We start from the raw sequence: 27,389 nt of genomic DNA on the forward strand, positions 1-27,389 counted from the left end.
TAGCTGGTGTTTTAAAAACTAATTTTTGTATAACTAAAAAATATTTAGAGTTTCAATAACTTATAAGTTTATTTAAACAATGTGGAAAGGTAATAAAAAACCAAAAAGGCAAGAAAGAAGGGATAACCCGTTGTTGAATATGGTAAGAAGTTTTTTTAAACTTGTTTTAATTTACTTTATTGTTTAAAAATTGTTGTTTTGTTTATTATTTTATGATTCAACTACCTTTAAAAGCTCTTACTATTTATTATTTTCAGTAATATCGTGAATTTTTTTACATTACATCTTTAGTTATAAAGTATAGCTTGTATAAGTTAACAACTAAAAACTACTTAATTCAAGCAAGTTTTAAGTTTTCTTTCTCGAGTAGTATGTATGTATAGCTAGGCTAACTTATGTATTGATTTTTATAAACTAGTTTAACTTTCACACCTTAAAACTGTGTTGTTTAAGTTATATTAAGATAAACTTTCAGGATTTATTCCTTGACTTTTGAAATTATCTAGTAAATTTAATGTAGTATCTTTGACTTATGAAAGGATATAAAACAATTAAAAGACTTCTTTTTCATTTTTTTTAGACGGGTTTTTTGAATAACTTTTATAATTAAACATGTTTTAAGACATTTTTTTTCTGTTGAACATGTTTGAATTAAAAATAGTTTTGCTATCTTTTATTGTTTTTAATAACACAAACATCAGTCTATTGCAGCGTTTCCCAAAGTGGGCGATATCGCCCCCCTGGGGGCGATTTTAGTAAATTGGGGGGCGATAATTAGTAAGGGGGCGAAAGGGTGGGCGATAACTAGTAAGGGGGCGAAAAGGGGGCGATTTTAAAATTTTGGGCTGTCATACAATTTTTACTTTTTATATTGTTATTTTACTAATTTTAGCTTGATATTAAATATTTGATCCCGAGGTAAAACTTAAACAAAAATATTTTTATTTTGTTTATGTAAAATATAGAGAAAAAAATCAAGTACTTATGGCTCCTACTTTCATGTTAATTACATATATTTTCTTATTTAACAATTACATAGATCATAGACGATCGGAATCCCTCTTACCATTTTATAACCTGACATATATGTTATTTGTGATCATAAATGGTTTGTAAAAATCTATGTTATATGTTATTAAACTTCTAGGTAAACTGGCAACCCTGTTTTTTTTATTTTTATTGGAAATATCATGAGGTGATAGTTATATCACCTCTTGATATTTCCAATTGTTTTTTGAAAAGTCACTAAGTTAGACTAAAAAATAAATAATTTACCTATAAACCTGGAATTTGACAATTTAGGCAAAAAAAAACCTAAAAAGATCTGGAGTTTTTAACAATTTCAACATATTAAGTAGTAAAATTTCGATTTGACACAAAAAAGCTATCATATAGATAAAAGTATGGATCCCTTCGAGGCATATCTTTTTGAAGTAAACGACTTACAGGAAACCTTCTCAGACTTACAAACTGACCTTGAATTAAAAGTAGATTTTTCCAAAGAACGATATGAAAGCTTTTGGACTCAACAAAAACTAAGCCAAAAGTATCCAATTATTTGAGAGGAATTTAGATTGTTGTTTATAGTTTTTCCTTCTAGCTATGTTGTTGAGAAAGCTTTCAGTTCAGTTATCAACATCTTGAGCAAAAGATCTAATCTAGATATTTGTAAATAGACTTTATATTACTGATTAAGAATCAGATTAGAAAAACTTGCGAGCAGTCATGAATCTCATCCTTCACATTATATTAGACTATTTTTAGTATTAGACATTATTTTATGAAAGTGTTTTTATTTTATTCGATTATTTAAAATATTTCTTATTTAACCTGGTTTGTATTGTATTTAAGTAGTCTTTTTATTATAAAAAAAATTATTAAGTTATTTGTTCTACAACAGGTTTTCATAACGCCTAATAAATATTAATTACGGTAGACTTCCTCTTGAGTTCGCACATTTTACCTAAAAAAAGTGCAAATTTATATTTTCTTAAATTTAACTTAAATAAAGTCTATTACTAACTAAGTATTAATAAAACAAAAATACATAATATTTAATAGCTTATATAGATCTATTTTTTTAATGAATGTTTGTTTTATGTTTTAGTTGATTTTTATGTTTATGCATAACGTTATTGCATATAAGATATTTAAATTTATTATTTAAAACAAAAAATGGCAACAATTTTTGAGTTTGCACTTTTTGATTTTGTTCAAAGTGCAAACTCAAGCGGAAGTCTACTGTATTTATTAAATGGTTTATGTTATAAATCTGATAATAATTTTATTTTGACCTGGTTAATTTTGTAGTATATATTTGTCGTTTTACATTACACTAAAAGTTTTTATAGCATAGTAATTAAAGTATTTGTTTGAAAGAAATTTATTTGACATATTTTTGTTATTACTTGTTTAATCTGTATGAATAAAAAAATCTTGATAACCATTAAAGTTTTTATTTCAAAAATTTTTTTTTTGGTTTTAAAAGAGTATAGATTTGAGGTCTCTGTTTGAATTGATTTTAAATTTATCATTTGAAAGATTCTTATACTCAATTTTATTTTCTAACTTGATTTATTATTGTTAAAAGATCTATATATTAAGGAATTTTGAACTATTAATACAACTGTTTTTTGTTTTATCTTAATTTTTAATATATTATCAAATAGATTGCGTTGTTTATTTTAATAGTTCAACACTAGCTTTTAGTTTTTCACTATTTTCTTCTGGTAAAATATTATAGGCTAATAACTAGATAAAAAAAAATTAAACAGTTTTAAATAAGCCATCAAAAAGACTGCTACAGTTACAAAACAAAATTTTAACTTAATTAAAAGATTTTTTAATCGATTACTTTCTGTTTACAGAATTAACTGCAAAAATTTTGATTTTATTTTTTAGAATTTAATTAAGAAAAAAGAATTTTTTTAAATTAAGGTTTAGTTTCCTAAAGGTTATTCCAAGTCAAATACTATTTAATAGTATTCTACTACAAAACATATAGTTTAAAAAGTTTAAAATTAAGTTTTTAACTTTACAACTAACTTGCTTATAATATATCTTAGCATTGAAATTATTAATTTTACTGCATTAATTGAAGCTGTTGATAAAACCACTTTTCATGTGAGATAATCAACCAGTCGGTCAAACATCCTCAAACTAGATCAGAAATTATATTTTAATATGTATTTTATTATGTGTAAAATAACTGTTCATTCTTTTATAGCTTTTTAATCTCTGGTATAGTAATTTTAGAATATGCCTATCTTTAAATAATTTAAGTATTTTGTGCGGCTTAAATAAGTTACTTAGTATTAACTTCTAAATGTCCGAAATTCGTAATATGAGAGATTGTTATAATGTCAGGTTTAAGTTAAGATTTCAGATGGGTAACGTACGGTTAAGATCCAGTCAAATTTCGACCCGCTAAATATTTTGAAAACTACTTGTGCAAAATAAACAAAATTTAGTCTTTTGATACTTAATATTTTGAAATACACTTTCAATTTGGTTTTCAGTTCACAATAGTATTTCCTAGATCACAATAATACTAAATAATTTTACTACAATTTTGCTCGAGTTTTTTAATTTTCATATATGTTATTTTTTTAAACTATGCAGCCCGCAATTACATTTTTTTAACGAGTTGAAACTAGAAAAGATTTTTTAGTAAATATGAATTGCTAACTACAAAAGTTGTCCACCACTACCCTAAAAGTTTCATTAGTTTCAAAACAATTCATATCTAAACAGGATTAATTACAGATTACACAAGGCTTTTTAATAATTAAGTATTTTAATACACTTTACTGGGCTTATAAGAAAACAAATGTAACTTATTTTCTCAAGCCCTGTAAACTACTTTAAACACAGCCCAAAAGAGCGTGCATAAGAAGTACCAGTCTAAGTTACATTTTGAACACAACTTTTTTAGGCTCAAAAGTTTGTACTCAAAAGAAAAAATACTTTGTAAAATCGTGGGGGGCGATTATTTTTTAAATTTCTGAAAAGGGGGCGATTTAGAAAATGAGTTTGGGAAACCCTGGTCTATTGTAATCGAAATATATAAGAAATAGTCAGATGCTATTGTTTAACATTTTTATATTTTCACTGCATATCATCAGAAATGTTACTGCAGAATAACAAGGTTTAAAATTAGTTTTTCAGTAAAAACAACAAAAGAATATCTTAATGCTAAGTAGTCAATAATGAGGTTAACAAAAGTAGAAAAATAATCAACACAAAATCAATTATTAAACTAACTATAATACAACAAAACAAAATGATCAGTTACTAAACAAATAAAAACAGTTTATAATCAAAATCTTTTTGTTAACATAGATTTGGTTTGTTTAAAAAATTGATGTAGCCTTTATCTCATTTGGTCAATTACGTTGTTGCAATGGCTAGCAACTCTAAATCTTGATAGTATATAGATATTTGCACAGTCTGTATTATTAATTGAATGTTCTGCTATTGATGATCTTTTTGCAGCAATGGTAAATGTTTTTGTCTTTATGTTAGTCATTTTTTTGTTAAATTTAATACAAATATTAGTAATTGTTTTTTAACTCTTGTTTTAAGATGCCTTGAAGTCTGACCAATATAACTTCTTTCACAGAAGCAACTAAAACTATATACGACACAATTTTTATTTAGGTTGGTTATTGGGTCCTTGAATTCAGATCTTAAAACTTGGTTTAAAACACATACTACTCTGGGTTTTATCTCATTGTAAGTTAATTGTGTGAAATCTTGTACTTTCTTCTCAAGTAATTGTAATACTTTATCTAAATATGGTAATTTAAGAACCACAGGAAACTTATCCGGTCCAAACAACTTAGGTTTCCTACAATTTTCATCATGTAACTAAATAACTCTCTTAATTAATTCCAATGGAAAACCATTTTTGATTAATTTAACTTTTTGATTAACCAATTTTGATTTTTGACCAAATCTCTTTAATTGTCTCTGTTTCAGAATGACGTATCTCAGGAGAAGAAATCATAAAAGCTTGATTGTATAAAATTTTAATGTTAATTTTCCGTTTTTTAATACAAAATGACTGACAATATAAGTGTTGCCCTAAAATTCTGGTTTTCTGTAAACACTAGTGAGAAATTTTTCTGTACCCCTAGTGATTAGTATATCCTAGTGAGATTAGAGGCTAGATCAATATTTTTAAACAAACCTTAGTTGTGTAAACAAAAAGATTTTGATTATAAAGAGATTTTATTTGTTTAATTAACTGACCATTTTGTTTTGTTGTATTATAATAAGTTTAATAATTGTTTTTGCATTGATTGATTTTCTACTTTTGTTAATCACAATATTGACTAATTTGCATTAATATATTCTTTTGTTGTTTTTAGTAAAAAACTAAACCCTGTTATTCTGCAGTAACGTTTCTGATGATATGCAATGAAAACATATTAAAATGTTTAACAATAGCATCTGAGTGTTCTTTATTTATTTCGATCTTATTGTTTTATTAATAAACATCATTAAAGTGTATGTAGCCTTTGAATAAATGAACAATGTTTATTACAGATAGTAGTTGAATATGTATTTTATACACTATTTATAAAGAATTGTATGTATATGGGTTACATAAGTTTTTAACAAAAAGTGTTATACATTAAGTTTTGGTTTAATGCTTTTATAGCTAGTTGTACATAAGGTTTTTATGCCTAGTTAAAAAAAAATCTAGATTTGTTTGTTTAGTAATGTATATATATATCGTTCTAAAATGTTCAATGGCAAAACTAGATAAGACAAATAATTATTTAAATTTTTTTTCAACTACTGAGTTTAAAATTATGATAAATAACTATTTACTAAATTATATGGTTTTAGTTGATGCGATGATAAAACAGTGTTAAAAAAAGAAACTTATACACTAAAAATATCAATAATATTTCAGAATAAGTTTTTAAAACCAAACATGTCCTCTTACTTAATAACTAAAAGAAATATATTAAAAATGTATTAGTTAAAAACATTTTTATTTCGAAAACTCTACTCAAGTTTTGTTTTAAGTTGAAATTTAAATTTTATTTATTCATTTTTGTACTATGAAAAAATGTTTTTAATTAAAATAAATAGAATATACTTCAAATAAAAAAAAAAAATTTTTTACTTTAAAAATTTTTTTATTTTATTTTTTATAAAACTTTGCATTTTCAAATTTATAATCTTTTACAAAAATAGTATTTAAATTCAAAAAATAAAGTAGTGTTGAGTAATTATACTTATTGTTAAATTCTAAAATGTACTAAAAATATGAATAAGTTATTAAGTAAAAGTGTTCCATGTACTCAAAATCTCAACATTATTGAACTATTTTTTTTCTTACATGTTGTGTTCATATTTCAGATGGGAGTTGGCAATGATGGTGATGATGATGGTGACCTATCTCAGTATGAAGCTGATTTAGCAGCTTTGATGGGTGGTGAAGTTACTAAAGACAACAGTAACAAAAATCCAAAAAAAGAATGTTTGTTTTTTTTGATTATTTTTACAGTTTACCAAAAAAATAACATAAACTGTTAAATAGTTATGAAGTTAAAATACAAAAAATATATTTTAAGTATTAATTAGTTTTTTTTTTTTGTTAGCTGTTCCAGATATGTTTGTTATTAGCAATTTTTCTGTGATGAAGTTTTGAACTATTGCGTTTGTGTTATTACTTATAGGAATATTGTATTAATAAAATTAAAAATTTAATAATAATAAAGTTAAATGGTTAATAATGATTTTTTTTATATGTGTTTATTTGACTAAATTAAACGTATACTTAAGCTACAAAAAATATTTATAACTTAATCTGTTTCAAACAGTGGTTGAGTGGTCTGTACTAAACAAAGAAATAGAAAAGTCGTTAGCTGATGTTGAAGTAAATCAAGTCAATTCTGACGAAGAAGATGATCTTATGGTTTGATTTTATGATTCTTTCTGTTAAATAAATTAGTTTCAGTATTTGCATAAAAATATTTTTAGAGTTCACTTTAATTATACAGCAGGGGTCGGCAGGTCGAAAAAGAAACCATTTTAATGAGCTTAGAAAAACATACTTTTTACTATTTCTGTTGAACAAAAAAAAAAGATGATAAATTATCTGTTAAAGATAACACTAAAACTATAACTATTAAAAAAAAAAAGAAATTATATTAAATATTTACATTTTTTAACAAAATTTTAATAGTTGAAACAAAATGAATGCGGCCTGCCAGCTGCAGTTTGCCGACCCCTGTTCTAGAGTTTAACTTATATTTAAACTATTTTAATAAAAAGATTTATAAGTAGCACATAATAAGTAAGATATACTTTTATTTTCCTGTTATAATACAAATATAGAATTGTTCACATGAGTCTAATGCATAAGAAAAAAAGACTATAATAAATCATCTTGTATAAAAGTTCAAAACTTTATAACTATATTTAGTTATGTTTAAGTTATAAATTCATCTTTTTAATCATAGTGATCTGCCAAGTATCTTTAATTAAGTAATAAATAATTTATATTAAACATGTCTAAAAATATTGGGTTAGACATTATATTGAAAAAAAAGTTCTTAGATGTTAATGTATCTAGATTATATCCACCTTGAGATTCTTAATAACAATTAGGACAGGGTGGGAAACTTTTCTGTCGACAAAATAAACTATTAAAAAAAAAGTATTACTTTCAAGCTGTAATTAGGAACAAAAAGTCTTATCAAGCCAATAGAAAAAAAAAGCGTACTATAAAAGTTTTAATATTCTTAATAAAAGTATTAAAAACTTAATAATCATTATTGTGTACTAAAGTTCAAATAAAAAGCGCATTTTAAATTCCTGTTATAAATATTATAACTTAAGTTTTTTTGCTGAGTTGTTTTCGAGCTTAAATCTATGATTTTGGACAGAAATTTTTGTTAGCGGCTGTACGTTGCTAGCCCCTACTTTTAAATTCTGTAAACTTTTGATATAAAAGCTTTCAATTGTAATTTTTTTGTAACACATTGATACCAAAATAAAGACATATACACAAGTAGTTCTAGTTGTTTGTTTTAATCACAATGTGCTTAAATTCAATTTTTGTTGATTTTTTTCTTTTTTATTTAATTCTTTTATAATAAAAAAAAAGTAAAAAATAGTTCTCTTTAGATTAAAACAGGGGTTGGCAAACTGCGGCCCGCAGGCCAAATGCGGCCCTTGAAGGATAAATCTGCGGCCCGCAAGTACGTTATTTTTTAAAATGGAATGCGGCCTTTGAAAAAAATTTTGCGGCCTGCGAGCATGTTAATGTGGCCTGCTGAGCAAAAATATATTTTAAGAATTTTTTTTTGTTATTTGGTTTAGTTTGTTTAATCTCGTTTTAGCCCCTGTATAACATTTAAAAGGAAAAAAAAAAGACTTGACTACTTTAGCTTAAAGATGTGAAAAAGACAGATTAGCTTCCCATCAAGGTTTTTTCTCAGTTTTATAATAATTTTCTTCTTACAACAGCAAGTTATTATCTGTAAAACAGTGTTAAGAGTGCTTAGTAAGTTACTTATATAATACGTATTTAGTAAATAAACTACATACAAATGTTTTCCATTTTTTACGTAAGTACAGTAGTTAACTACAATGTCATTTATTTACAGTTTAGATATGTTTTTAAGTTCTTTATTCATTATTCTATTTTGTAGGTGTTTTTTTACTTCATGTTATATTTGAGAGAGCGTAAAAACAGTTAAGAATTCATAGTAATAAGAAACAAAGTTTATTTTATTTTGGTTTTGACACGTTTAGATTTTTTAGAAGTTTTCTGTGCACATAAAATAAATTCCTATGCACACCAATGTACAAAGATGCATATATTCTAAACCACTTTTTATTAAACAACTAAGTTAGATTAAGTTTAGTACATGCATAACTTTCTAAGATTGTTATTTCTACGTGTAATATCTAATTGTGTGCAACCACATTGTAAACAATATATAAGACATAAATTGAAATAGTTTTTGTCTGGTGTATATTTTCATTTTACAAACAACTTTTTTTTGCAAATTAAGCTAATTTTTATGCGTTGCATACTGATGTACACAGTTGCTGTTTTTTGGAAAAAGCTATTTAATACAAATTAATTTTTTGCATGGTAAATTTATTAAGTTTCTACATTGTTAATCAAAATAGTTCAAATTCAAGCAAATAAACAACTAAACATTGCAAAACACTCAGACTATGACTATTTGAAGACTTCAAATCTCAAGCCAATTTATTATTTTTTAGTTTTGGATTGAATTGCCTTTTGTATACTAAAATATCAGACTAGTTTTTTGTCACTAAAGCTGGCTTTTTTGCTTTAAAGAGTGGTAAATTAAACTAATGATGTATGTTATGTTCGATCTACAGTGTTCGTTTTCATTATAATATATTTTAAATTTAAAATTGGTATAGTTTGAAATATTATTTAATTAATTGTATACACATAGGTGTGAACAATCGGTGTTGCTAAAAAACTTGAAATCCGGAAAAGCTTTGAATTTGACAATTAATGCTTTAAAAAATCTAGAAAAAACCTTGAATTTGAGAATTTTTTAGAAAACTTGAATTTCAAACGTTTTATACATGTAAAGTAGTAAATTTTCGTTTTGACACAAAAAATCTACCATAAAAATGTTTTTTTTTATTAAAAAACACATTTAAAGTAACTTAATAGTATTTTTAAATATTGTTATGTTATTTAAGTTTATATTATACTGATAATAGAAGCAAAAAATTGTACTTTTAAAAACGTTATATAAGTGCATCGCACCTTTGCTTTTAAAATGTCTTTGCCTATTGTTCTGCTTTGCATTGAACTAAACCTAGAAAATTTTCTAAAATGTCAAAGTTAGTAAAAACACTTCTAGTAGAACGTAGATATTTTAGTAGAATCTAGAATTAAATTAACAATTTTTGTTGTATTAGTACTCTCATCTTAACAGAATTATTAAAGTCCTAATTTTATTTATGCGGCTTTATGATCTTAAGATATTTCCTAAACACGACTTTTTGTTGTCATTGAAGAAATAAACAAAAATATTTTGCTACCGCCAACACAAGTTCTTTAAAAAAAAATTAAAATTCTAAAGGTTAACTTCTTTTTAGTACTTATTTTTGCTACGTTATAATTTGCCTTAAAAAATTTTACTGATCAGTCTGAAGTTACTGAAAATAATCATGTGCTTTGTTTGAACTGACTTAAGCTATTTTTAATCTTTTTCGTACCTCAGAAATACTAACTTTTTTTAATTCTTGTAGCTCATCTTATATTTCACATTTATTCTTTTTAAATGCAATATTCTATTGCAGATAAAGATTGCTATAATGCTTACTAAATTTTTATACTTCATTAATGGCTTAATAAAAGTTTATATTTTTGTTACAAATATTTAAGTAACTTAATTGTCCATTCAAGCTGACTTATAATGATTTTTTTTTCTATATTTTTAACTTACTGTAAAAAACATTGTTATTTCTTTATTTTCTGAATTTCATTTTAAAGAGCGTTGTCAAACACACAGGCTAGTTTAAAAATTAAAAAAACTCAGATTTTTTAAACCTATTAAAGATATTATTTAAGAACTCAGGTGTGTGTTAAGCATATATTTCAAACACTTAGAATAATTTTTCGAAATATCAGAATATTTTTATGTCTGTAGTGTAGCTCACTAATTATTATTTTTTTCTTATCTTCTTAAATATTGTGCATTTTTTTATGATGATATTTTAGTTAGGTATTTAACTTTGATTAACTGCTAATTTTTAACTTTAATAAATTTAAGCTGGTTTGATATAACTCACACATTTTTTGCTTTTAAAGTGGAAACAATGAAAAAAACTAATTAATTACTAATAATGTATTTTATTAAAGTATTTAACCATTAATTATGTTAAAGAATTTGTTTTAGCTTTTCTACAATAGAAATAGGTATTAGTTTTATTTAATTAACTAACTACTGATTTAAAAAAAAACTAAAAATATAAATATTTAGATGCAAAAATTGTTTTCAAATGTTAATGTTTTTAAAGTATGAAAAAGTGGTTCATAGTAAAAAAATGTATAAAAGTGTCCTGAAAACTTTTTTCAAGCTTGGTTATTATAGATAGTTAAGTTGTAAGTAAAATAATAAAAAGTATTAAGTTTAGCTTATTAAGTGTTTAATAAAGTTAGTATTTTATTAAAACTTGAGTATATTAGTCAATGTAAATTTATTCCAATAAATATTTATAATTCAAATTTAAACTATGTGTAGCTAAAAGTCATTTATAAATAAAAAAGTAATAAAAAGTAAAAATTTTCTGTAGAGTGACTGAAACTAAAACCAAAAAAATATTCAAATGTCACTAAAACTAAAACTGCGGCCTGCAAAGATTTTGGGAACTTGAATTTTGGCCCGCAGGGACCAACTGCCTGCCGACCCCTGGATTAAAACATAGTTGATGATAATTTTGCATTTGAATATTAATTTTTTTTGCTTATGCTTAGCAAATTTCGAAGATATTGGGTAGATAATTATGTAGTATAATAGTTTTTTGTTTAATGAGTTTTACATGTACATTTCAAATAAAAATTATTAATAATGCTATACAAATATTTTACAAATTACTTGAAAAAAAAGTTATGGAAACCCATCACATAGTAGTACAAAACCTACAAAGTTTACCAAGTTAAGCCTAAGTTTTTTTACGAAAAGTACTAAGCTTGTAAATATGCATCTTTGCAGCAATTTGTACAGGACAACACAAATAAAATATTCCTTACTGTGGGTCTCAAGTACTAGCATACTTAAAAAAAATAGATTTAAAGTAACCGGTTTCTTTTCAAAATACCATTACAATATTTTTCTTAAAAAAAGCAAAATTTAAACATACGTAATATTTAGCACTATTGTTAGTCATAAAGCTGTATTTTAGAGCGAACTACAAGATTTAGTTGAAGAAGATGTTAAACCAATTGTAAAACCACCTCCAAAACCCGAACCTGTTAAAACTGCTCCACAAAGTAGCTCCACAAGTTTACCTCCTCAAAGCAGCCCACAGCCACCATCTCAATCACTTGATGTTGCTGCATTTCTGCAAGCGAGAAAAGAGATGTACCAAACTGGCATCAGCCAATCTACAATGGCGGGAAAGGTTTGGTATTATGTTATTAGATGAAAATAAGTTTATTATTGTGAACAAAAAAAAAACACTTGCATATATTAAAATAATATTTTATAGATCATACACTATGTAGTATAATCACTTTTACTATTATATTATTTTACATCAAACTTTTTAAATTTCTATTATTTTTTATGTTTAAGCACAAATTAAAATCTTTTATATGATTATTAAAATTTTAGTACATATTTTATTAAAATAAATGGTGCTATTTTAAGCATAGAGCTTTTATTTAGGTTTTCATTATTGAAACGTATGGTAACTAAAATTTTTTTTTCTATAATTTTGTAAAATATACTTATAAGATTTTTCTTCTTACAATTTAACAAGTTCAAACAATTACAGACACGGCGGTTGCAAAGACAGTTGAAAATAATTGAAGATATGATCAAAAAAGTCAAAAGAGGTGCCAGTATAGATCAGAAGAAGATTCCACCAGAAATATTCATTAAAAAAGAAGCTGGTAACAAAGACCAAACGGTTGAATCTCAAACAAGTAGTTCAAAAGCTCAAGTAGTTGGTAATCAAGAAACAAATGTCATGACAACTGTACCAAATGTACAACAAAATGAACCTAAGCCTAGTGTAACGTCTGATATACAAACAGAAAAAGCAGCTTCAAGTAAACTTTCTTCTGAATATTTAAGAGTTTTAGGGGAAAAAGTGTCTCTTTACAAAGCAGCTGCGTTGAAGGCAAAAAGTGAGAATGACAAAATGCTTGCTGTCACATATTTTCAGGCCTTTAAGGTTTGTTAGTGTCTTAATTTTTTGGTTTATTTAATGGAACTGTTTGTTTTAAAAATTTATTTTAAACTTACAGTTTTAGTTTGCCTTTTTTATTACTACAATTTTGAAACTTAAATATTTTTTAACTTAAATTGCATAAAAAAACTTCTATAACTGTTGCTATTTGTTTTATAGATTAGCCAAAATATTTTTGACCTTAATAAATATTTGAAGATATTAAATTATTAAAAATATTCTTATTAAACAATGTTGTAATGTTTTTAGAGCATAAGTTTCTACAACTTGACTACTACTACCAGGGTTGCCACACACTCAGGGAACTCAGGGAACTCAGGGAATCTCAGGGAATTTTCAAACTGTAGAAAATCTCAGGGAAACTCAGGGAATTTTGGCATTTTTCTTTTAACTCAGGGAAACTCAGGGAAGTTTTGATTTTTTCTCTAAATTTCAGGGAAGTTTTTGAAAATCTCAGGGAAATTTTTTTCTAGATCTAGAATGAGGTTTAGTTATCCAGTTTCAATAGTTTGTTCAAAAGTAGTAGTTTTTATTATTTAGACCACAAGATGGTTAGAGTCAAAGCAGGTAGCTGACAGGGCCATTTTAATTTGGCCTAATGTTGTTAAAATGGTACAGTACTGGAAAAAACTGCCTGGTTACAAACAGCCACCAGGTCAAGATTTTATAACTATAAGCAATGCTATAAAGGATAATGTTGTAAAATTGAATTTTTTTAGCTTTGTTGCCTCAATTTTGGTTCCATATTTAACAAGCTATCAGGAAAACAGCCCAAGCATTCCTTTCATGTATGATGATATACAGAAGTAAGTATACAAGTTAATGAATATTGTTTTTACTACTTCTTTCATGGAAGCCCATTCAAATGGAAAAAAGCTACTTGAACTAAATAATGAGCATTTTCAAAATAAAAGTTTTCACAAAAAGGATGTAGAGTTAGGATGTGCTGCTTCTACTTTGATTCAAGATTTGCTAAATCAAGGTAAAGTTTCTAACATTTTTTTCAATTCATTTCACAATGAATGTAAACTTTTTATATTTCCTATAATAATAAAAATTAAAACAAGAATGACTGTTGGTTTGAATTTTTTAAGAAGGGCTGCTGTTTTAAATCCGGCATGTCTAATTGGAATAAGTAAAGACCGTTGTGTCAGAAACTTTACAAGGTTGGTCCAACAACTTGTCAGCATGAAGATACTAAAAGCAAAAGAGGGTGATGACAGCATTAATCAATACATTGATTTGTTAAGTTCTTCTAACACTCAAATACTTTTTGAAAATTTTCTTGAAAAAAGTCACAGTTTAGAACCTTTTATTTCGATATCCCAAGCAAGTATAAAGATAAAACAAGAGTCCTTGAGGCTGTTTTTGTGCTTCACAATGGCCAGGCAAGTGTTGAACGGGGCTTTAGTTTAAATAAGGAAGTAATATCAACTAATATGGGAGAGATGACAATAAGGTCCCAAAGAATGATCAAAGATCATCTATATGCAAACAGTCTAGAACCAAGCACAGTTGAACTAAGTTCTGAATTGTTAAAACTTGTAAAATCTTCTAGGGCCCAATATTTGGCATATCTTGAGCAACAGTGCTTTGCTAAAAATGTTCCAAATAAAGGTGATTCTTTGAGCAAGTTAGGAGAACAAAAAAGTAAACTTACAAAGATTGAGTTTTTGAAAACAGTTTTTTTTCATAAATTTAATGCAGAAGCATACACATACAACCTTCCTTTTATTATTAAAGAAGAAAAATGACAATGAGGGATTAATAATTTGTGTTAGAAGAGAAATTTTTTTTTTAAGATTTGAAAAATACTCAGGGAAACTCAGGGAAATGTAAGGTTACTCAGGGAAATTTTTGGTCACTCAGGGAAGATTTTTTGGCTCAAAGAGTGGCAACCCTGTACTACTGGTTAGTACTAACTTGTGAAAAGGTTGAAGGGAATTAATTTAAAAAATTATTTTGAGCATAGAAAATAAAAATTATATTTAAAAACAAGTTTTTCAGCAAAATTTTGATAGAGACTTAGCCAACATTATCTTTAATACAAGGTGAGAGCAAAAGCAGCATTGGGATTTTAGAAATTAAAGTACTTCTTCTGCTTTCACATTTAATTTATTTTATAACACAATTTAAGGTCAGCAAATAGATATAGAAGTCGCTCACGAGTAAAAACCAATCCAAAATATTAACAATTATCAATCTTTCATGTTATATACCTTTCCAATACAGACCAGTTGACTGCTTGGAAAATATCTTAAATAATTAAAAAAAATCGACTTTAAAAGTTTTCCAAGGTTTGTCGCTAATTGGAAACGACTTGATCTTTTAGATATTCTCACAAGTAAAATCTTAAAAGTCTCAGTTACATGATGTTACTAGCACATATAGCCATTTTGAGATTTTTTTTGTCAATTAAAGATCATTATCCAGCGAAGCTTATTTTTTAATTTAGCTATTTCGGATAATGATCTTAAATTTAATTTAGGTCCAACAGGAACCAGCTACAAATCTATTTTTCAAATAAAGTTTTAACTAGATTCTGGAAAGTTATGGCTAGATCTAGTAGATGACTAATTTTTACATATGCTTTTTTATGTTTTTTTTTCGGTAACTCATACTGTTTAATCTACAATTGTTTCTTTAATACTTATTATAAACAACCACAGAAAATAGAATCAGCGATACAAGAAGAGGTTCAAATCGACCTGAATTCTTTGCCACCAATCACAAAATGTTAGTAATAATGCTTTTGACATTGGAACTGTTTTATAAGTAATATGCTTTTTTTTGTATATACATAAATATTTGCAAAATATTTGTGTTGTTTGAATTAAAATTAGTTTTATAGTATTATTTTATGCTGAAGTGAAAAACTATTTCAAGCCATGGTTGTTAGAAACACAGTTATTTAAGTTTTAATGTTATGCTTTTAAATTGATTTACATGATTTTGATCGATTGTCATTTTGTATTTTTTACTGTAGCAAGTTAGTACTGCTAGTTATAAACGTTACCTTGTCAATGAAAACAGCTTCACCTCCTAAAGAAACGAAACCAGTATCAGAAGAAGTTCCGAACCAACAAGCACCGGTTGCTCAAAACAACGTTGTATCCACTCCTGCTGCAGCAGAAGCATCAGAAAGCGGTTTATTTTTGTATTTATGTTTCTCATGCATTATATTAAAAATTAATTTTTAATACGTTCAAAGAGCTCAAAAACTGAATAGAGAAAACAATTTTTTTTGGCTGTAAAATACTGGTAATACTACTTTTCTTGAACTTAATGAAGAATTACAAAAAACGAAATTCGATTTTCCTTATCAAACAAACCACGCAGAGCCGAAGACGGTGTTGGAGCATTTAGAGGCGAGGATAAAGTTTTTCGTGAACGCAGCTGAGGAGGCAGCAAAGTCGGGAAATTCGGGCAAATCAAGAAGAATGGGGCGAATTGTGAAGCAGTACCAGCAGGCTGTCAAATCTACGAAAGCTGGAAAAACCGTCAATTATGATAGCCTTACAACGCCACCCAACTTCCCACCCATTCCAGGTAGTTTTTTAGGTGTAGTGTTATTTCAAGAAATCAATTTGACTCATTACTCTACATAGAACTTAGATAGTATGTTCTATTTTTTTATTAGGATATAAGTACTTATGTAAACTCATGAAACAATTTTGTTTAAATTCAAATAGGAAGTTCTGCACCTTCTGAAGAGAACATCCTAGAAAAAGCTGCCAAATTAGCAAGTACTGATGTAGTAGCTGAAGCTAATGTAAGTTGCAGCTTTGCTTAAATTTTTCTCTTGTTGTTTATATCAAGTAAAATACTGTTTATGAGTAAAAAAAATTTTCAACAATAAGATAAATACTAAAATAGATAAACATTTTTAAGAAATTTGTAATGAACTTTCTTCACTAAATTAACTTTATAGTTTCTGACTTTTATATTTTAGGACCCACCACAAGTGAACTTAGCTCCAAACAACAAAATAACCACTTCATCTTCAGTAACATCAAATAATCAGGCTCCTAGTCCTTCTAAAAGTTTGTGGTTTTTTAATAAAGTTTTCATTTGTTTTACTTGTATACTAAAGTATTAATTATACTTTGTTAAAATTTTCTACTTTGTCACCTTTTTGAAACTTTTTTATAATTTTTTGTCAAGTAAGTTTTTAGTTTAAGCTAGTACATAAAATAACATAAGTAATTATTTTTTTATTATTTATAGCAAAGTACCAAGCTCAAATCCAGTTTCTAGAAGATAGACAGAAGTTGTTCAAGCAAGCTGCTAAACAGGCTTTAAGTGAGGGTGACAGAGAAAAAGCAAAAGAACTTTTGCGGAAATCAAAAGGTTTCGATCAAATGATCGAAAATGCCAAAGGAGGGATAAGAGTAAGAAATTGGTTATAATATACTTATATGAAAACCTGTTAATTAGTAAAAAAAAACAATAACAAGTAAATTGAACAGTCATGATTCAAAAAAATAAGCTCTTTAGTAAACATTGTTGATATAGTTAAATAATAAATTTTAATATTTAAAAAAGTTGTTTTTGAAAATGTTTTTTCAGATAGACATATCAAAATGTCCTCAGCCTCCAATTATGTCAAGCAATAAAGAACTTATTAAGAAAAAAGACGAGGTAAAGTTTGAAAAAATAGAAGCTAAAGATGACAAAGAACTATATTCAAGAATAATAAACATACTAACCGAACAAATAAAAGTTAGTTTATATAAATTTACGATCGTGTTTCTTTATAAATTATTTATTAATAATGAAAACTTAAACAAATTTTTTTTCTGATATGGTATCATATTTTCTAATAACACAGTTATTTTTGAAAAAGGTGCTTAATTTATTTCGATTTTGAAGAAGTGTAATTCTTCTAAGTATAACTGTTTTAAATAAGTTAGACAAAACTAGTAAAAAAAAAATTTAATATTTATAAAGTGCTTCAGGACAGCCTTTAGTATACATTATTTTAACAAATAAAAAACATTTAGCAAGCACGTCACAATTCACAAGTGATGGCTTCTGTGTGTGACGTAACATCTGCTCAAATGAACGACGAGCTCGCTGTGATGTCACAACAAGATTTAGATTACGTCATCAGCTGTAAGCTTCATCATGATCCTCCTCCCAGGTTCTACTACGAAGAAAAGTACGTTCGTTTTAATAATCAATTTTTGAGTTTAAACTATTTCCCAATAATCTCGGTAAACTCAGTAAAAAAATAAAAACAGTTATCTTATTATTCATTTATAGGAAACACAAGAAAACTCTAGAAAAGATCAATTTAAAAATAATAAACAAAAATGTGGCTTCCCATGAGTTTTTATTTTATTCTAGAATAGTAACGAATGAAATAAAAATAAACTATTGCTGGTTCAAAACGTAATAACATAACTAAATTATATATTTCTTTAAACATTTTTTCCTTGATGTGATGCAAAGTAATTAAGAATATTGTTTTTTGTTTGAAAATTAGTTACTAAATAAACTATTACTACTATTTAATTTTCAGGATGGTTGAAGTAATTAACACTCAGTTATTAAGTTTTTGTGTCAACTAATATTTGTAAAAAAAAATGAAAGGGTCAGAATTCACTTCATTATTTCAGGAGTTTTGTAACGATTTGAAAATTGTAATCTACAATTTATATTAATTGTTAAAACCTCTGTAATCTTACACAATAAAATGAGAAATTATTTGCTTTAGGTTATTTTTTGTCTAGAATTTCCACAAAGTCAGGGAAAAAAAGAAAAATGTCTGGAAAATCAGGAAATTTGGTTTAAAGTTAAAAATTAAACTTATTTGGTTAAATTATTTTCTATTGATAAGAAAGTTTATCATAAACAAAAACTGTAATTTGGTAATGTTATTTTCTAAAAGTTTTTGCTTTTTCAATTAATATTTTTTCATGGTCTAATTATTCTTTTGAAGTAAATTATCTTTTATTATCTTTATTTGTTTTTAATTCTTGGTTATGCATTTTTGAATCGGTTATAATAAAGAATTTGATTTAGAAAGGTCAGCAAGTTTTTTTCAGCTCGATCTGTGGCAACCCTGGTTGTTGCGAATTAAGATTATCTAAAAGTTTCACATTTACTTATTATTTGTAATTTAATTTATTTTCTACTGTTTTATTTTGATAAAGATGTGCAAATTAGTTTGCATATCTTTATTTAGATAAGCTCTTTACATTACAGTAAATTCAGCAATCTTTTTTAGTTAAGACAAATAATTATATACTATTTTATTTTAAAAACTTTAGTCTTTTTTAAACTGAATGAGATATTTTTTATACAGCAAGATATGAAAAGTAATTATCAACAATTTATTATTAAAAAGCCTTATCAAACATAGTTTTTAAAATTACTCCGAAGTTTCATGTTACAATGCAAGACCTTTTATTGGAATTTTAGTGTAGTAGCTTAAAAATTGTATTTTAAAATGAGTTTAAATACCATTTGTATTTGTAAACTATTATTTTTTACTACAGAAAGTTGAAGTCGGTAGAAATGAACTCTGATATTGCTGAAAACGAAATGATCTTTACCATTGTAAAATGCATGGGTGTTGGTCCTATAGTAAAAGACAATAAAACTTTTGTAGAATACGAAATGCCTTTTCCACATGTTAGTTTGTTATCAGTTAAACAAATTTTGGCTTAACTAATACTAATTTGTCAAAAGAAAAATAACTTTGACGGTTTTTACAAACCTTAATTAGCTTGTTTAGTAGTATAATAAAATTCTAATAATATTTGTAGAAAGTTTGTCATATGTTGTAGATATCAACAATTACTTAAGTTTTATTTAGATTCTATGTTAGAATATAGAATTAATCGAATTTAGTTTATAAAGAAACAACTTAATTGCCAAATGTTTTTCAAACAAACTTGTTTTGAAATACGTTTGTATACTATTTACAATGATCTAAATTGAAATTTCACAGCTGAAAAATTTAGTTTTTTTCAGGATGATCTGATAAAAGGACGCACTGAGGAATCGAAACCCTCTCCTAATCCTGAATTCAATCAAACATTCAGGTTTCCCTTCAAAAGAAGCCAAAGATCTAATCAGAGAGCTGTGAAAAGCAAGTCTATTAAATTGTGCTTCATGGCTAAGGGGTTAGATTAATCTATTTATACATTAATCATTTTTTACATCTTTAACAATTTATACACCTTTTTTCTAGTTTAATGAAAAATAAGAAAATATCTAGTTTTTTTTTTAATGGAAAAAAAATCGAGTATTTAATTTTATAAATTATTAAAAGAAGCTTATTTCAACCAAATATTCAAATAAATCGAACAGATTACTGTTTGTAAAATAAGAAATGCTGTGTATTTTACAACTTCAAAAGTAAATTTAAACTTTAATTTAACATGCTGTTAATTTATAGCTGTTCTTTATTAAAGTTTTATTTTATACAATAAATTGTTTTCAAAGTCATTTATACTATTTTTTTTTAATTTAAAAATCTAGTTATTTTTAATGATATAAAAAAAGTTTAAGTACAACTAATAACGATCAACTTAGCTATAATAGTTCGAAAACATAGAATATTTCTAAAAAAAATTGACGTAAAATAAGTATTATATTTGATTATACATAGTTTTTTTTTTACTTTTGTAGCAAAATTTAACGTATCTTAAACTAAATATTTACAAAAACTTAACAATTGCAGGGGATTTATGCGAAGTGACAAAACTCTTGCTACTTGTCAACTAAAACTGGCACCACTTGACACTATGTGCAGTTTAAAAAGCATGGAAAAGGTAGTTATCTAAATTATTTTAACATAACTATGTATTTTTAAAATTTAGTTAAAGTAGTTTTTTTGGAAAAATGTGTATTACGTTTGACGATATTAATTTAAAAATTTTAAGAGTTTTATTATCAGAAATTTTAAAAAAGTATCCTTTATTGAATTACAAGACTTATTTAAAGAGTTATGAAATTTTGTTTAATTTCAACAAACATAAATATATGCTAGTTTTGAATTACTTTTTTTTAAAACCTATCTGTTGAAAATTAAAAAAAAAATTAAACTTATCTTAAAAACACAACAGTTTGTTTAAATAAAGCTAGTTGTAAAAGTCCAAAAACTGAGTTATTTACACTGTGTTTATGTTGTTATTTTAAAGTTTTGTTATTTATAGTTTTTAACAAAGTTGATAGCAATGTTAAGCAAATATTTTATTTTAATTTTCCACAAAGTTGAAAGATGGTAGAAAGGAAGTTGGTGAAATCGAAGTTGCAGTGAAGCTTCGCACCCCAATCACACCGTCGCCACCCAAGACTAAATCGCACAAGTGGTTGAAGATTGAACAGCGCGCCCCTGCAGCTAAGGTCAGGCAGCCACCCGTTCCCAGTAGAAACCCCAAAGCTGCGAGAAAAGCGCCTTCAAGCGGCGTGCCTTCAACTTCTGCAAGGAAAGACGATAAAGTCAAGTAACTAATCTTTTGATAGTTTTGAAAATTAAATTTTTATTTTTTATTTTATTAAAATAAATTATCACTTTGATGGTCGTTTTTAATAAGATACAGCTACATTTTATAAATTTAAATGAAAAATATAACACTTAATTGTGTCAGTGAATGTACAAAAAATACTTATAAACAAAAGCTTATTAATTTAGTTTAACATATGTGTATAAATAAAATATAATAAAAAACAATTTTATAACTTACAAGAATTTAATTAGTTTCAATAAGAATGTTTATTAGAAAAATAGTTTTATAAATTTTTCAATTTTAAAATAATTATTTTAGTTTTACTTAGATTACGATCGTACTTTAGCCTTTGTAATTATTAAAACATACTTAAAACGTCAACAGAACAATTCTACTTTTAACATTAGAATTAACAGTGCTAATTAAATTTTTTAACTAGATTATATTAATATATTTAAAAAACGATAAGTTTGTTTAATTTTAAATGTTTAGAGTACTATTTAAAAAAAAAAATTAACGTGGCTTTAAACCAACAGTACCATTTTTTTTGTTGAAGATAAGAATTCGCATACACAGCAGAAAATATTAATTAATTCATTTAATAGTTAGACGTAACAAAAGCTCACTTAAATTTTAACAGCATTTCTAGTATAGAAGCCTCGCTTATAGACTTTAAAATTCGTATGGCACAAATAGAAAAGTGCAAGCAAAACAACAGACCTCTTCCAAATGACGTGGTATCCGAAGCTAAAAGAATTCGAAACAATATAGAATTGACTAAAAATTATTTGAAAACTGGTGGTCGAAGTGCAGCAAAAGGTAAAAGTTATATTCAAATTTATATTTTGATTTTTATATCATTATTTATAATGCTTTACAGATGGTTAAAAAAACACTCAATTCTTTTAAGATAGATGTACTTAATAAGCCAATAAACTTAGTGCTTATCTATTAAGATTTGAAAATTCATAAATAAATATACTTATCAATCAAAGTTATTTTGTAACAAATATATATTAGAAACTTTTCTTTACTTTGACAAAGTAAAGACACTAATTCACAACTTGCCAATAAAGTTTGATAGTTGATTAGGCCTTTTTGTCAGGCCACTCATGTTATCATGTTATGTTATATCGTTTTGTGTATATTAGGCTAGCTGGGGCAAGTTTAGAAAAGTTAAGTTATTTCTAGTTTTTTTAAGAAAAATAAGTCTAATTTCTACTTTTTTTCTTATACCTTATATGTTGCGTGTTTTCATCAAATAATTCAAAGTTTTTTTCGATATTTATATAAATTCTGTGCAACGAATCTGTAAAATAAAGCTACCTTTTTTAGTTTGTTGTTATTAGAAAAAATGAGATTAACTAAATAAGATTATTAGTAAAAATGATAAATTTACCTCAATAGGTATTTAAATTTAATAAACTCAAAAAATATATATTTTTACTTTTGTATTGTTGCATAAAGTATGGCCAATGAATATTATAACTATCACACACTGAATGTTTACCAAATATAAACATATTGTATTTTTGAGTTTTTATACTATTTAGAGATTTTTTCTTATAGATATATAATGTGTTAGTAGGTTAGGTATAAATGATAGTCTGGTCAATGGTCATGTAACTTACAAATTTTACTTAAGAGTTGAAATAGTATAAACAAATTACAAAATGTGTAATTAATGATAGTAGGATGAAATTATAGATAGATACTTCTTCAGCTTAAAGTCTGGTAAGTTTGTTGTTAATTAGTTTAGATCAGGAAAATTACAGTAGTTTTTAGTCTGTGTTAGGTTGTAAAAGTTTTTAAAGCATACCAGTTTAATTTTTTTTATGAAAAAATATATTGAATTTCACTGGTACAATCTTGAAAGATGGCATTTTTAGATTGCTTTAAAAACTTTTTTTTTAATAAGTTTCTTAACAAAAATTTAAAAAAATCTTAAATCATTATACTTATAATTAAAACATAACACTATTTTTAGAAAATAAATCTTTAGTGTTAGAAATCAAGTGTTTAACTTGAATTTTAAGCCCGTATTAACTAAAACTCTAAAACTAGAATTAAAATGTCAGACGTTATTAACTTAGTTATAATGTAACTAAACTGGAAGTTTTAATCTATTTGAACACCAAAACTTATCACAGAGTACTACAATTGTTTATCAGTACAACTGAAATTTCTCGCTCACCAAGTTCAGCAATATGAAAAAAATTCACAGCCGGTTTGTTACTAGTTTTTTTTATATAACATTTCAGTAAATTAATACCTTTTTAAACCATTCATAAACAAGTTTGCTAATTACTTCTGATTGAATTGGTAGTTTAGTCATGTTCTAATACAGGTTTGGTAATGAAGGTGCTATCCTTAACTTTGTGTTTGTACGTTGTTGTATAGTATTTAAAACTAAAAATATTATTGTAAGAAGTAAAGTTTAATTTATATTATAGTTATATGGTTTTGTTTTACAAGAATTTGTAACCAAGTTATAAAACATCCTTATTTTAAGAATATAGATTTATGCATTAATTACCAAAGAATAAACTAAATTATTTAACTACGTTTGATATAGAAATGCAAACTTGGTAAGTATTGAGTTAGTATAAAAACACTAAAACTTTAAATTATTCAATTGAATTAATTTTAGTGTCCTAAAACAAAACTAATTTATTGAAACTCTTTATAACAAAAGTATTTATGTAAAAAGAGTATATTTTACGTTTTTAACACGTACAATATACAAACAGTATTGTAGTACCTGAATTTTACTTTTACCCTAAGAAACTTGTACAAATAAAGTTTTCAAAGGAAAAAAGGTTTTAACTATTTCTACTTGATTTTTTCAATTTTATTAAATTATTTACTTAACATATAGAGATAACAAAAAACTATTCGTCTAAAGCTAACTCAGTTTTATAATACAAAACATTGCTTTATCTTTCATAAAACTCTAATTAAAGATTACTTAATTGTTGATATACTTTTAGTTAGCTCACAGTGGACTAGCAACTTGATATAGGATTTTTTTTTGAATTTTTCTTAGAAAATTGGTAGCTAAAAAATCAAAATTTTAGCTATTTTAGAGTTCTAAACTTAGTTTTTAAAGTCATACCAAATAAAGCGAGGCGATTCAAAGAGTTTTCGCATAAATCAAATGTTGGTGTCTTTTAAAATAGAATATCTACCGTCAAAAAAAATTAACTACTTTTACTTAGAAATATTTATACTGTCTCCGTACTTTATAAACATACTTTAAAGTTTTCAGAAGTTTAAGAAGTTTAGGTAGTAGTTTAAAAAAAAGTATGAGCTTCTTTCAAAAAAAAATATATGTACAATTATTTTCCACTTGTTTTGTCTTTAATCTAGTATACCAGAAATAGGCATTGGGATGCTTATAAATACGGCAACCTTTTACTTTTCAGCTAAAAAAAAATTACACTTTCAAAATACCACAAAAACAATCTGTGAAAAATATTAGATGGTTTGAAAAAAATTTTCACCTTGGCATCATGCGATTTTCCTAAACCACCCAATGCAAAATAATGGGACCCAAAAAAAGCGACCTTAAAATTTTAAGCTGGATTTTGTTAAATGTGGCAATTATCACACAAAGACATTGTGCACAATTAAAGACGATTTAAAGAAAATTTTATGATGTCAGTTCTTGATTTTATGTAACTTTTATAATTTGTTTTAAATTTTCTTGATTTTCCATTTTTTTGATCAAGAAGCGTCACCGTAAAAATTTCTTTAAATAAATCTTGAATAAGTGTTTATGTGATAATTGCCACATATAAAAATCTAGCTGAAAGCTCCAAGGTAACGTTTTTTGAGTCCAATACAGTTTGCATTGGTGGTTTTCATATGATCGAATTCTGCCAAGGTGAAAGTTTCTTCAAATCATTAACAACTTTTCACAGGTTTTTTTTGTGGTATTTGCTAAGTGTAAAAATATTCTAAAGCTGAAAACTCAAAGGTCCGTTGTATTTATAAGTACCCTACTGGGTATGTATATGTGAGTCTAAACTTAAGATATTTCTTAGCAATTTTAAAACCAAAGACAGTTTTAGACGACGTGTTCTTAAAAAAATACCTATAGACTTTTTTTAAATTTCATTGTTTAATTTTGGTAGAAAAAGGATTTTTTTTTTCTTTAAAACTTTATATTTAACATCTAGTAAACATTTGCAATAAAAATAACAATAAAAAATCAATTTAACTTACCTCATTTTATAGTATAAAATAAACATATTTTTAATATTAAAAAAGTATAAAAAGCAACAACTTAAAGTCTAATAACTTTTTCTACTTAGTTCGAAAAAATAAAATGATATAATCTTGGTCTAAATTATATATTAAGTATATAATTATATATATTAAATAACAATTTTAAAAAGGTTAACAGTTATTAAATTTAAACAAAGTTAAATCCCTATGTCCAGTCAGCGCAATTCTGATCCACTGTGTATAGGTTGCGTTATTTATAATTATATGTAAACATTTAATCATTTTAACATCATCCAACTAAAAAGTCTCTTTTTTTTTAGTCGCAGGCAAAAATAGCGAGAAAAAAGATAGAAGTTGTTAGAAAAGAAATGGAAAAATATAGATAATGAAAAAACAGCAATCTGCATTCTATACTTATTTCATTTTACTTATCAAATACTTTATATTGTATATGCACTAAAGCTATTGTCTTTATAAATTTAATATGAAAAAAAATATCAAAATTTACTCTTTCTTAGGTGTAAACAAATTAACATTTTTGTTAAAATAATTTACTTTTTGGTAGATGATTACATTTCAACAAAAAAAAGAAACAATTAAAAATTAAGTATTTATTTTCTTTTTTTTGAAAAATCAATTAAGTATGAAATTTTCACTGCTTCTTCAAAATAATCTCAATTTGTGATGTTTTCGTTATTGAAAACAATTTTTCTTCTAAATAAAAATAATATGTTTATATAATTTTCAATTTTCATTATTTATAAAATACATAAAAGATACTTAACATGGTTATTAAGTTTTAAAGTTTTGATTTTTTTAAGGTTTCATAGCGCTTAATTTTAGTTTTAACTTAAGTTTAAAATGAAAATAAAATAAACTTTGTTTTTGTACCTTAATAGATACATAAATAACAGGGTTGCCAAAAAACCTTGTAAATTCTGGAATTTAAGAAAATTTGAAAAAATACCTAGAATTTCGTATATAAAGTCAATAAAATTTAACAAACATTTTGGGTTTCCTTAAAGAGTTGTAATACTTAAAATAGCAAAAGTTTTTTAAGGCGGTTACATAAAAATTCAAATTCTTTAAAAAAATTTTATACGGCCACAACTCAAAAAGTAATTTATGTTTAACTGCGTATGTAGATCTTATTAATAAATAATTTTTTGTTTTGCAAAATAAAGTTAATTAAAAACGTATTTGATCAATTAATAAGAATTTATTTTTTAAACGTTTTAAGTCACATCTTCAAAAATACTTAGTGGTTTTTAAAGAAAAAATTGAACAGTTGTTTTGCACTTCTTTAAGGCTATATTATTTTTTAAATTGTTATTTACTTTGTATAAGCTATTTTCCGGATCCAAACTTCAAAAACAGATCCAGGTCCTTATTAACTAAATCCGGTAGATCACAATTTTTTATTAAAAAAAAACACCGAAGTTATAGGGTGTACGAAACTAATCGTGAAACTTACACTAAACATTCTGAAGTTTACGATGAAAAGCAAAAAAAAATCTTCGTTATGTTTGTTGGTATTATGATCCTAGGGTTCACAGATTATTAACTGGGTTCGGGTCTCGATTTTAAGCAGGAATCTGTATCTTAATTTCAAAAATAGACCGGAATCCGGCCGGATCCTATTTTTTTGGATCTGATAGATCACTACTTATAAATTAACCTATACAAAAGATCTTACAAAAAAAAAAAGGATAAATTTTATTATTATTAACAGTATTTAAAGTAAAGATCTAGCAATAA

General features: G+C 25.6%; 1 protein-coding gene across 1 annotated transcript; it reads left to right on the plus strand.

The window, feature by feature from the left end:
• Positions 1-46: 46 nt before the first annotated feature.
• On the plus strand, positions 47-26,645 carry LOC145842099 (coiled-coil and C2 domain-containing protein 1-like). The gene is made up of 20 exons (XM_082949481.1): positions 47-142; positions 6,376-6,496; positions 6,840-6,934; positions 11,929-12,147; positions 12,523-12,924; positions 15,609-15,675; positions 15,973-16,086; positions 16,279-16,488; positions 16,632-16,711; positions 16,892-16,982; positions 17,167-17,330; positions 17,509-17,661; positions 17,943-18,100; positions 19,443-19,578; positions 19,921-20,072; positions 20,633-20,723; positions 21,166-21,398; positions 22,042-22,220; positions 23,552-23,628; positions 25,952-26,645. Exons 1-20 carry the CDS (start codon positions 80-82, stop codon positions 26,015-26,017), a joined length of 2,871 nt encoding a protein of 956 aa, XP_082805607.1. The 5' UTR covers positions 47-79; the 3' UTR covers positions 26,018-26,645.
• The last annotated feature ends 744 nt before the right edge of the window (positions 26,646-27,389 follow it).

Source organism: Thalia democratica, chromosome 8 (assembly GCF_965202585.1).
Source record: "Thalia democratica chromosome 8, ktThaDemo2.hap1.1, whole genome shotgun sequence".
Taxonomy (NCBI): domain Eukaryota; kingdom Metazoa; phylum Chordata; class Thaliacea; order Salpida; family Salpidae; genus Thalia; species Thalia democratica.